Source organism: Olea europaea, chromosome 6, assembly GCF_002742605.1.
Source record: "Olea europaea var. sylvestris chromosome 6, O_europaea_v1, whole genome shotgun sequence".
Lineage (NCBI taxonomy): Eukaryota > Viridiplantae > Streptophyta > Magnoliopsida > Lamiales > Oleaceae > Olea > Olea europaea.
The window spans coordinates 26526734-26539504 of record NC_036242.1 but is presented as its reverse complement, the minus strand read 5'-3'; the positions used below and the strand labels follow the sequence as shown (position 1 = coordinate 26539504).

Below are 12771 nucleotides of genomic sequence, written 5' to 3'. Positions count from 1 at the left end.
TGCGTAAATCACTTCATTTTCTAATGTTATTGTGACTTTTGATCCTAAATGGGTTATTCTTTTAAGACAAACATGGTTGAATTATTTCTTGTTTCATTTGCTCAGTTCAATTTATATAGAATTCTCTCTCTTTTCTTGCTCACTAGCACCAAGGAGGGGTCTGGTTGAAGTCTCGAAGTCGAACCACTTGTCACAACTTGAAATTGCGCTAAAAGTGACCAAAACTTAGCAACAAATATATACGAAACTGATCTCCTAAACATCGGTGACATGACACATCATTTAATTGGTAAATTATCCGTACATGTTAATAATAACCAAATTCCATATTATGCTGTTAACAATATCCATTTCCCTATTCTTCTTATTTTTACTAAAAATATCTAGTGGTATTGAGCAATTTGGAAGATAATTATATATAAATTTTGGGTCAACTCGTTCAACGCTCTCATGTCTAGACATTTGTCAATTGAGTTAATCAAATAAACACGTTCAACTTATCTAGTTAGGTAAATAGAGATTTCAAATCTCCAAACTCGACAATTCATCGAGTTGATACATTACCTCCACCACTTTAAGAAAAACTTTTAAATGACAGATAAGACATTTTTCACTTTGAATATTTTCATTATTTTATTTATCCATTCATTTATTTCAACAAATCGTCTCAAGTTCTTTCTATTATCACAGTTCACAAGCAATTATTGTAACTCAGTTTTGACTGAATTTTGAACTAAGAATGTATCAAAATCTATCCAAGTATTGAAACAAGCACTGATACATCAGATATCGAGTCGCCTATCAAAGAAATACTGTGGATGGAAGACGCGTTAAATATAAACACTATCTAAATAACATATCTGGAAAGCCAACTCCAAGACACGATGAAAATGAAATTATCTGTGTCGGGTTTGGCACGCAAGCCTCCTTATAGTCGTCTTATGTCAAATATTTCACCATGTAAGGGCCTTCAAGCTCATAGCCCAACTTCCTGTAGTAATGCCTTGTTCCCACACCAGAAATGACAGCTAACTTTGTTGATCTGTGCTCTCTGCGGGCAATTCTCTCGGCCTCCTCCATCAGTAGGGTACCATAACCCTGGTGTTGCAGTTTATCAGAATCTCGTCCGTGGACGGGAACGGCTGTCCCGTAAACATGTAGTTCACGAACAATAGAACACTTCCCCACGAGTTCTGGGCAAGTTACATTACGTCCACATTTCCGCAAGCGCAATAACCCAACAAGAATATCCTGCACAAACCAGATTGAAACGTTATGCTCAAAAGACTTAATTTTCTACTTTCAATGTAATGCCATAACTAGTGAAACTTGAAAAGATGATCTAGAACTATTATATTAAGGGGATGAATTTAATTAACTTCTAAATCCTTTGGTAGACTTTTCAAGGACTGACTACTAAACTTCATGAAGTTCTATTGACTTTTATAGATTTTTCCCAGCTTTTAATAATTTGAATCTTTTTAATTACCAAATGAAAAGTCTAGAGACACTTTGCAATAACTTATTTAGTTGCGTTAATATAAATTCATAAAATATTGTTGAATGGACAATATTCTAATTATTTTCTGCGAGAATAGCATGCTAAATTGAAGTTAAACCATATAAAAAGTCAATGACATGAATTATTGACTCTCTCTTTTTATCTTTTGGAGCAAGCTGATTAATGAGCTTCCAAATGGCTAGTAGGTAAATTCAAGAAAATATAGCATGTGGCACCTTTTAAATAAATGTTTCAACAAAATTTCATCCAAGTTACTTATTATACTCAATAATCTATAGATAATCAATCAGATAAATAACCAAAATACCAATTTTTTTTAAAGCGCTTCAGTCCTCTAGAATAAAAAAAATTGAACCTTCTTAAATTTTCAATATTACCATTGTCATCGCTCCACATATCAACTATAGTAGCCCTCACTCATTTAACATATAGACATTGTTTGAACTGCCATTAATGAATACCTAATATTTTCATACAATTCTTCAATCTATTTTATCTCTACTTCATCTACATGCATATTGATACAAGACATCATATAAGTTGAACCAACTCGAAGGAAAATAGACTAGAACTTGTGCATGTAATAAAACTCATTTACAAAAATTTGTTACGTGCACGTAACGAATGTTCATGCTATTTTCTTTTCAGGTAATTCTATTTATATAATGTCTCGTATCAACATACATGAAGATAATGAAGTACAGAAACAAAATATGGAAGAAGAATTGTATGAAATCATGAGGTGACATTAACATCAATTTAAGCAATTTATTAAATGCTAAATGAATGGAGGGCTATTATAGATGTGAATAAGTGGAACGATGTTTGGTGCATTGATAATATTAATTTAGTAAACACGTGCTATCTTTTCTTGAATTTATTCGCAAGTAATTTGGAAGCTCATTAAGCAGATTAATCCAAAAGAGAAAAACCGACTCAAAGCAAATAATTCGTCTCATTGACTTTTTACATAGTTGACATCAATTTAACACTTTTTTCACACAAAATAAACAGAATATTGTCAAATTTTAGGAATATAATAATATTAACACAATTTAACAAGTTATACAAAATATCTCTAGACTTTTCATCAAAGTTACAAAATATTTCTAGGCTTTTCAATTGGGGCATTTATGTTATTATATTCAAGACTTTCCCAAAAAAAAAAAAAAAAAAAAAAAAAAATGTTTTGTAAAAATCATAGAGTCCATAGAAGTTCATAAAGTCTACAAAAATCAGTCGTTTAAAAAAAATAATAATAAAAAATAAAAAAGAAGTCTATCGAAGTACTTAAAAGTCTAAATTAAATACATCCAGTAAATCTGAATCCCTTTGTCAGTTCTGAATCTATCCATTTGAAATCCGAGCAGGTGAACATGTGATAACAATGAAATATATGTTTTATTGCAGACTTTTGATTTTACCCTTTCATGTGTGCTGTTACATTTGTAGTTTTCTTTTAGAGAAAACACCAGACATATCAGGAGAAAGAGCAAAGCAGCATGACAGTTGACACACTAGAAGAAAAAAAACACCAGATATAGAAAGCGAAACAGCAAAGAAGCATGACAGTTGACACACCTGATGTGTATCTTCATATGAAAGAAACGTTTCCCATCCCTCATTTGCAGTATAATCACGGCGAACAAGTTGAACTTCTTCGGGCTTTATATTATTGTGAATATCCTAATCTCATTCAAAAGATTATCAGCCACAGCATAAGATAACATAGATTTTTCAAATGAAAACAAACTTTTATACATACTTGGATCCCAGCTTCACGTGTTCGAACATCACGGCACTTCAAGCCCAAATCATTCATCCGAGCTAAAGCTAGCTCTCGTAGATTCCCCTTCTCAACACCAGAAGAAACTAAAGGCATAGGAATATCTCGCTGAACTCTATATACACGAGTCCACGGGGGGACCATTGCCAGAATTCGAGCAACAATGTCCACAAGCTGTTCCGGTGGATAATTTCTATACCTGAGAACAAGGTCATAGCAACATATTAGTAAACAATCGTGATATTCAAACAATAATTGACGTTTTATAATACGGTGTTAACCACTGTAGCTCTGGCCTCCAACTGCAACGATCAAAGAAAGAGAGAACATTATGCCTGTAATGTGTAAAGTAGAAAACGTACCTTCCAGTTTTCCAAAGTTCATACAGACCAGTACCACGAATCACAAGTGTAGGATAGATTTTAAGCCCATCTGCCCTAAATGAAGGGCTCTCGAAGAACTCCTTGAAACTTTCCAAGTCTCTCTCAACTCCAACATTTGGAAGGTCAGGCATCATGTGAGCAACTACCTATCATAAAATGTATGGAACTTAGCACCATGAAAAACAAAATAAAACAAGATCTATAATCAGAAGTGTGCAAAATTAGAGCCATGGAAACAGCATTGACTCGCAAACCACGTTGAAATGCAAAATGGCAGCAGATATTGTGCTGCATTATAGGTATTGCAATACCTCTGTCACAAGATCATAAGAAAACTATCTTTTCCTGACTTCTTCTCTTCATTTTAAAGATGTCAATATATTCAATAAGCAAAATAGTAGTAAACATTTCCCATTACACAAAGGAAGAAAGATACTTCCACAACACAACCTTTAAGTTGGCACAATATGGAGGACCTGCAAGGATGTTGAGTAATGACGGTTTTCAATTGATTCACAAGGAGTTTACAAGCAGCAGCAATGAGAGTTAAAGGGTATTATTTTAAGACACTAAACTGAATGTTTTAGTAGGTGCAGTTTTAGGGTTCGGAAGCCATGCCTTTAGTTTGTGTACTTAAGATTTTGAGTGCGTTTAAGTTTCATTATAATCTCCTTGGTCCCATGAAATGTGTGAATATTAAGTGGGGTAGTAGTTGTGACAACGTGGTTAAAAATAAAGTTTGACTATAAATTATTACTAACTTATAATGTTTCCCAATCATAAGATTTGACATGCCAAGTCCTGGTATGTGTGAAGGACCTCCGAAGCTTATATGTTATGTGTAGGGCCAGTTTGGTATCACTTATGAGAAGCAAAAAGCAGCTTTTGAGGTTTCATTATAATGAGAGGAGTGGTGGTCCCATAAATGTGTAAATATTAAGTAAGGCAGTAGTTGTGAATGTGGTCAAACTTGACTTTCATTCAATATCAATTATAAGTAACTTATAATATTTTCCCGAACATAGGCTTTGACATGCCAAGCCCTAGTATGTGTGAAGGGCCTCTGAAAGCTTTTATGTTACATGTAGAGCCGTTTGGCATGGCTTTTCATGAGTCAAAAAGAGATTTTGAACCCATTTGATTACTTTTATAAATATATTTCTTTTAGCGCTTGTTTGAGCCCCTTTTTTGTCCAAAATGCATGTAGAATAGTATTTTGATGAAGAATGTGGGGTTAAAAAATAAGAAAGAGTTTTGGGCTTGCGTGTAATATTATTATTGAAAAATGTGTAGTTGAAAATAAGAAGAAAAAATGTGTTCTGAAAATAATGGGGACCAAACAAGGGCTTAATTAGAAGAGTTATTAAAGAAAATTGGTCAAATTTAGCTCTCTAAAAACTCTTCCGGAAGAGGAAGTTTTTTTAGAAATTAATTTCCAAACATCATTTAAGGTCACTTTCACAAGAAGTAGAAGAATGCCAAACGGGCTTGTACTCTTTTGAAATCAAGGGAAGGGACAATTCCCAAACAGTTTTGACCCAATATTAAAGAACAAAAAGGTCGAGAGTCTCAAAATGTGGATTAAATCATGATTCTCTAGCTGGCAAAAGTCCACGTCAGCGATCTTTGTAGCAATTAGATATCATAGGTCAATCTAATGGATATTTTGACATTGATAAAAAACACAGACTTCCATTAGATAAGATCGCTACTCCTGAGTCCTGCAGTACCTTGTTGAAGCTCTTTCCTATGTGGTAAAAGGCTAGGGAAAAGGTCTATCAGATTATCGAACTATTTCCAAGCTTTCGAGGCTTTCTTGATGTCATTGCCTAGGAATGCCTTACTAGTCAAGGAGTGAGTCAAAGGTTTCTTCTTTCTTCAATTCCGGAAGAATCACCAATTGCAACTTAAAACTAAAGTTCTTGTCTCTTACCCATCAAAATCATCGCTTAACTTGCTTCTCAAGAAGGCAAAAGTAAGCAAGTTTCAAAACCACATAACTAGGAGAAATGTTTGGACGCTACTACTTACTTCAATTCCATAAGAATCACCAGATCCCAGAACTTAAAACTAAACTTCTCATTGCTTTACCATCAAAAATATCAACCGTAACTTGTTTCCCGGCCGAAGGCAAAATTAAGCAAGTTCCGAAAGCAAAGATCAAGGAGAAATTTCAGATACCACTACTCACTCAAGAGCCTGCTATTACCTTTAGGAAGCCCTGCCCATTATCTATGAATAGGCTTTTCCATGCAAATATTATATTAACTGGGGAACATCTCTGCAGGGAGCTAAGCCTACCTTTACTAACTTAGGGAAATATGGGAGGAATTGCTTCATTCAAGACAAAGAACTCTAAAAAAAGATAGTTGAGAGAAACACCTTGAAACCAGCATCCTTTGCCAAGCAAAAGCAATCAGCCACAGCTGCCACAGTGTGACCCCTGTTGGTGTCACGGGCAACATCCTCGTATGTGCTTTGCACTCCGATCTCCAGTCGTGTACAACCATAAGAAAGCATCTGCCTCAAATGGGGTCCAAGACAGTAGTCTGGCCTTCTGTTAGATCACAACAAATGCTACTCAGTCACTTAAATGAGCTGTCAGTGTAGCAGAAAATCACACAACAAAATATAAAATTCCCACGACCAGACATACAAAGAGAAACTGTTTTTCCAGTGAAGGTCAACATCTAGCAGTAGGCAGGGTAAAGAATAATAAAGTTATTCCACTTTATCTCCTCCCTTTCAGGGTTTAATTATAACTTGACAATATACAAGAACTAGTAGAAGAATCACTATTCACATTACTCTATGATTCCAACCCATTCCCAGTAAATAACATTCTTGAAAACCTACTCACAACTGAAACAATGACAAGGTGTGAATGGATGGATTGTAATATATCCCCAGAATAGAATAAAAGATCAATGTAGCTCACGTTTCAATAGTCATTCCAATACACTTTACAGCACTGTGCTCAGAGTAGGTCACTGCCTCTTCAACATTGGCAGAAGTATGACCTGACAATGCATCATGAAGGTTTCTTACAAAATAGTCACGATATTCTGATAGAAGTGACATAAAGGTACCACCCATCAAGATGAACTCAACCTGAATTGGAACATTCATGAGAAACAATGAATTTAATAGGTTCTAAAACCAAATGGACAAACTCCAGCATGAGCAGATAGAGCATACCTTATCAACACTGTGACCCAATCTTTTAAGCTGATCAATTCTGCTTCTCGCCTGGACATATGGGTTATATCTAGAACATGAATACCAATTACCAACCAAGTACTTCATTTATATCTTTTTGTTCTTTCTTTCGCAAAAAATACAAATTCATGTCACTTAACCAAACTATTTTCCTGTTTGGGAGCGATTTTTTCACACAAAAAATTGATTTTTTTACCGTTATTTCACTATTCCAGCCGTCGTAACTTTTCTCCTTACAATCAAAAAATCAATTCTCAAAATCACGCTCAAACAGGCTCTTTAGTAACTCCAAACATAAGGGGTAACGTTAATTGGTCAAATGTTAAGCAACATTAATAAAACATTGACCACTATCTTCAGTGGTGGTTATTTTAGAAAAACCAACAACGGTGAAGGACCAGCAACGGCACCACAATTGCCCTCTCCCTCCTTCCAGCAATTTTCTTCCTTTACTTCTATTATATGATTTTCGGTGATGAACCAATTTAGAAAAAATTTCCCGGCATTAATAACCAAGCATAGAAGGCTCGATCAAGTGAATACGTTAAAAAAAAAAAAAATCTTTATACTAAGATGGCAATTAAATACTTCAAGAAAGATATGCTATAATTATACTTCAAGCTTCAAAGCTTGAATCTTGGCTCCCAAAAAATAAAAATCTTACCTTGCTCGAATAGCTCTCATGCTGGTGGGCTCGTATCCAGTGTAAGACTGCGTACTGTACTCAAAATCCGAATCCGGCCCACCAGGGCAGTACACGCAAATATTTCCGGTGGTGGCAATATGCGGGCACCTGTGGGGCTTCGACATAACGGCCACAACAGCAATCCCGGACGCAGTGCGGACGGGCTTGGCCCTGAGCTTGGGCAAGAGGGATTCCCTCTCGGCATCCGGCAGGGCTGCAATCATCTCTACTAATTTCGGGGCCTTCGACAGCCCGTACTTCCGACACACGGCGGACTTGAGGGCGTTAAGGTCCACGTCTTGGCCTTTGCGCGAGAGATCCACCATATTGTTTACGATTTCAGCGATTGCCCGGACGCGGGCCTCCTCCTCTGATAGTCCGTGAGGGATCACTCCGCCGCGCCCAGGCCGCGGGACCTTCTTGGCCTCGGCTACTGCCGCAGTCGCCATGGTGGGAAGAGAAAAGACGTTTAGAGTTTCTGCGGAATATGGGATAGTACCATCAACGACGTCGTTGGGTTTTTAGGCGAGGGCCGCGAGGCCAGGAGGTACGTGTAAAAAGTTTGGACTACAAACGTTCTCTTTATAGTTAATATTTAATTTTACCATTTTCAATAAATATTTATTTGTTATAAAATGGGAGAAAAAAAGAATAGAGAAAACTTAAAGAGAATAGAGAAAACTCAATAAACTTTTTGTGTATATTATTGAAAATCAAAATTCTATATTTATAGGTAAGAATCAGGGATACAATGGTAATAATTTTTAGAGCTATAGGGGTATAAATGTCATTCACCAATAAACTTTAATGGACTTTTCATTTACAACACTCCCCATCGAATGATATATTACAAAATATCTATCTCGTTAAAACCTTGTTTGATAAAAACCCAATGGGAAAAAAAATCAAACGAAGGAAAAAGAGTACAGTTATTTTGGAGTATTAAAATTAAATGTTGCCTCATTAAAACCTTGTTAGGAAAATTCAATGGGACAAAACCTAAGCGAAGGAAAAAGAGTACAGCTACTCCCCCTAATGTTGATCACTGAAAATCTTTGAGTCAACGCATTCCAATCTCATGAACTAATTTTTTGAATGTAGATGTTGGCAGCGCTTTTGTGAATAGATCAGTCACATTGTCACTTAAGCGAATTTGTTGAATATCAATGTCACCATTCTTTTGAAGTTCATGTGTATGAAAGAATTTTGGAGAAATATGCTTCGTCCTGTCGCCTTTGATATAGCCTCCCTTGAGTTGTACGATACAAGCTGCATTATTTTCAAACAAAATTGTTGGACTATCTTTTGTTGAAATCAATCCACATGATGATTGGATATGATGGGTCATATTCCTCAACCATACACATTCTCGCCCTGTTTCATGGATTACAATAATCTCAGAATGATTTGAGGACGTTGCTGTCAAGGATTGCTTCACAGATCTCTATGATATAGCTATTCCTCCAGGTGTAAACACATATCCTGCTTGTGATTTAGCTTTATGTGGATCGGAGAGATAACCTGCATCTGCATATCCCACTAAAGCAAATCCTGACTTTTGAGAATAAAACAGTCCCATATCAATAGTACCTTTTAGGTAACGAAAAATATGTTTAACATCATTCCAATGCCTTTGAGTGGGTGTAGAGTTATATCTTGCAAGGAGATTTACAGAAAAAGCTATGTCGGGTCGAGTGCAATTTGCAAGATAAGTTAATGCTCCAATTGCACTAAGGTATGGTACTTCAGGATCAAGAATCTTTTCTCCATCTTCCAATGGACGAAATGAATCTTTTTTCACATCAAGTCATCGAACAACCATAGGTGATGGCAATGGATGTGCATTATCCATATAAAAGTGTTTCAAGACTTTTTCTGTATAAGTAAATTGATGAACAAATAATCCCTCTGGAAAATGTTCAATTTGTAATCCAAGACAAAATTTGGTTTTCCCCAAATCTTTCATCTCAAATTCATTTATCAAATAATCTGCAGTTTTGTTGAGCTCTTCAAGAGTTCCAATTAAATTTAAATCATCAACATAAATTGCCACAATTGCAAATTCAATATTTGTTTTCTTTATGAAAACACATGGGCAGATATCGTCATTTTTATAACCCTCTTTCAACAAATATTCAATAAGGCGATTATACCACATGCGTTCGGATTGTTTCAATCCATATAATGATTTTTGCAATTTAATTGAGAACATAGTTCTCGGACATGTATCATTTATTCCTGGCACCATAAATCCTTCAGGGGTTTTTATATATATGTCACTATCAAGTGAACCTTATAGGTAGGCAGTTACTACATTCATAAGGCGCATATCGAGCCCTTGTGACACGGTCAAACTAATTAAGAACCTAAAAGTGATGGTATCCATTACGGAAAAATATGTTTCCTCATAATCAATTCCCGATCTTTGGGAGAAACCTTGAGCCACTAGTCGGGCTTTGTATCTTGTAATTTCATTATTCTCATTTCTCTTTCGTACAAAAATCTATTTGTATACAACAGAGATTACATTTTCAGGTGTTCGAACTACTAGTCTAAACATTTTTCGTTTCTCCAAAGAATTCAATTCTGCCTGTATGGCTTCTTTCCATTTTGGCCAATCATTTCTATTTCGTCAGTCATTAACAGACTGTGGTTCAGGATCCTCATTTTACATAATATCAAGAGCCATGTTAAAGGTGAAAATATTGTCTATAACAATATTATTCCATTTCCATATTTTATGAGATATCATATAATTTATTGAGATCTCATTATTTTCGGACACCTCTGGTTCTTCAGGAACCGTACATTCAATATTTGATTGATCAATCTTTTCTAATGTGATTTCTTCTGAAGTTTTTGGTTGGTTTTTCTCCTGTACTCTTCTTTTTCGAGGTACAGAGTCTTTTGAATCAACTGATCGACCATGCTTCTGGCGTATTTGAGATTCATTTGCCACAGCAGATTGTCCTGTAGGGACATTAATTTTTGCTAGAATATTTTCTGTTGGAATATATGACTTTGTCACTTTTCTCGTGTCAACAAATATATCAGGTAGTTGAATTACAACTCTTTGCAAGTGAATGATTTTTTTCAACCTCTTGTTCACATTGATTATTGTGGGGATCAAAGTGAGATAGAGTTGTCTCATTCCAAGAAATTCTATCTTGTTTTTCAGGATGTAGTTTTTTTCCTCCCAAAGTTGGGAAAGTCATTTCATCAAAATGACAATCTGCAAAACGTGCAGTAAATAAGTCACCCGTTAAAGGTTCAAGATATCTAATAATAGATGGTAAATCAAAACCCACATAAATCCCAAGTTTTCGTTGGGGACCCATTTTAGTACGTTGTGGGGGGTGAAATAGGAACTTGGATAGCACAATCAAAAATCCGTATGTGAGAAATATCAGGTTCATGACCAAATGCAAGTTGCAAAGGTGAATATTGATTATGGGTAGTTGGTCTTATACGAACCAATGATGCAGCATGTAATATGGCATGACCCCAAACAGAAGTTGGGAGTTTTGTTTTCGTAAATAATGGTAGAGCAATAAGTTGTAGACGTTTAATAAACGATTTCGCTAAACAATTTTGTGTATAAACATGTGCAACTAAATGTTCAATTTAAATCCCAATTGACATACAATAATCATCAAATGCTTGTGATCTAAATTCACCAGCATTGTCAAGACGAATAGTCTTCATTGAGTAATCGGGGAATTGTGCTCGCAATTTTATAATTTGAGCAAGTAGTCTAGCAAATGCTACATTCCTAATTGAAAGTAGGCAAACATGTGACCATCTTGTAGAAAAATCAATTAATACCATAAAATAACGAAATGGTCTACATGGTGGGTATATTAGCCCACATATATCTCCATGTATTCTTTTCAAGAAAGTTGGAGATTCAATATTGACCTTTGTAGTTGGAGGTGTAATGACTAACTTGCCTTGCGAACAAGCTACACATGAATAATCATTAGATAAAAGTATCTTTTAGTTCTTTAAAAGATGTCCATGTGAGTTGTTTATTATTCGACGCATCATTATGACTCCTGGATGTCCAAGTCGATCATGCCAAAGTATAAAACTTTTTGAATCAATGAACTTCTGGTTCGTAACATTATTTGATTCGACCATTTTTATAAATGTAAAATACATGCCAGACGGGAGTACATGAAATTTTTCTTTTATCTGCATTTTGCCAGATATAAAAAAAGTGATGCAAAAATATTCAACATTATTTTCTTGCATCGTTTCAATGTGATATTCATTACAGCGAATATCTTTAAAACTAAGGAAATTTCTTCTGGATTTACTAGACTAAAGTGTATCGTCAATATATAATTTAGTATTATTTGGTAAAATAATACAAGCTCTTTCGGAGCCTTCAACGATATTCGACGCACCCGATATCGTGTTAACATTATTTTCAGCTAATATTAAGTCCAAAAAGTATTTTTTATCTTGAAAAATAGTATGTCTAGTTGCACTATCAATTAAGCAACTGTCTTGACTATCCATAATGAATTTATAAATATAACAAAATAAACAAAATTTTAAAAAAAAAATTTGAATTTAGATTTAAAGAAGTAAACATTACTTAATATCATGAAATAAACGGTGCATAATATTTTTTTTTGTGCGGAAAAGTAAAAACATATTTCAAACTGAATTTTTAAAACGAAAAAAATACTAGTAAATTAATCTATATCTTTTATCACATCACCCCCAACCAAATGATCAATATTTTCATTTGGATAAGTAAAGAAATCGGAGACATCCAAATGAATCACATCAATTGGACCATCATAATCAGCAAAATTAGTCTCCAATTTTTCTTTTCCCTTGATTGATCTCTGGTAGAGATCCACAAGATGTTTTAAGGTACGACATGTACATGCTCAATGCCCTTTCATTCCACATCTGAAGCAACTTTCTTCATGCTCCTTTTAGATTTGCCACTCTCGTTTGCTTTGTGCCTTTTGAATTTATTGTCTTGTTGTTGATAACTTTGTTGATTATTTCTTCCATGATTTATTCCACGTACACATCCGTGTCCGTGCCCACGTTCAAATCCGTGTCCACGTCCACGTCCTTGTCTTGATATTGTATTTGCTTCAGACAATGATACAGAACCAGTTGAACGTAATCCATGATTTTTCATCAACAATTC

At 35.1% G+C, this 12771-nt stretch overlaps 1 protein-coding gene across 1 annotated transcript; it reads right to left on the bottom strand.

Moving 5' to 3' along the window:
- Positions 1-662: 662 nt before the first annotated feature.
- Positions 663-8135, bottom strand: LOC111396286 (elongator complex protein 3-like). The gene is made up of 8 exons (XM_023022674.1): positions 7575-8135; positions 6890-6959; positions 6630-6802; positions 6074-6248; positions 3671-3837; positions 3288-3507; positions 3104-3208; positions 663-1251 (listed from the first exon to the last, which is right to left on the bottom strand). The coding sequence occupies exons 1-8, from the start codon at positions 8042-8044 to the stop codon at positions 940-942; spliced, it is 1692 nt and encodes a 563-aa protein (XP_022878442.1). The 5' UTR covers positions 8045-8135; the 3' UTR covers positions 663-939.
- Positions 8136-12771: the final 4636 nt, after the last annotated feature.

Coding starts and splice junctions, on each gene's coding strand:
- LOC111396286 (XM_023022674.1), bottom strand. CDS start 8,044: ATGGCGACTGCGGCAGTAGCCGAGGCCAAGAAGGTCCCGCGGCCTGGG. Junction 6,960..7,574: donor ATGAGAGCTATTCGAGCAAG/GTAAGATTTTTA, acceptor TTCATGTTCTAG/ATATAACCCATATGTCCAGG. Junction 6,249..6,629: donor ATTGGAATGACTATTGAAAC/GTGAGCTACATT, acceptor GTGATCTAACAG/AAGGCCAGACTACTGTCTTG.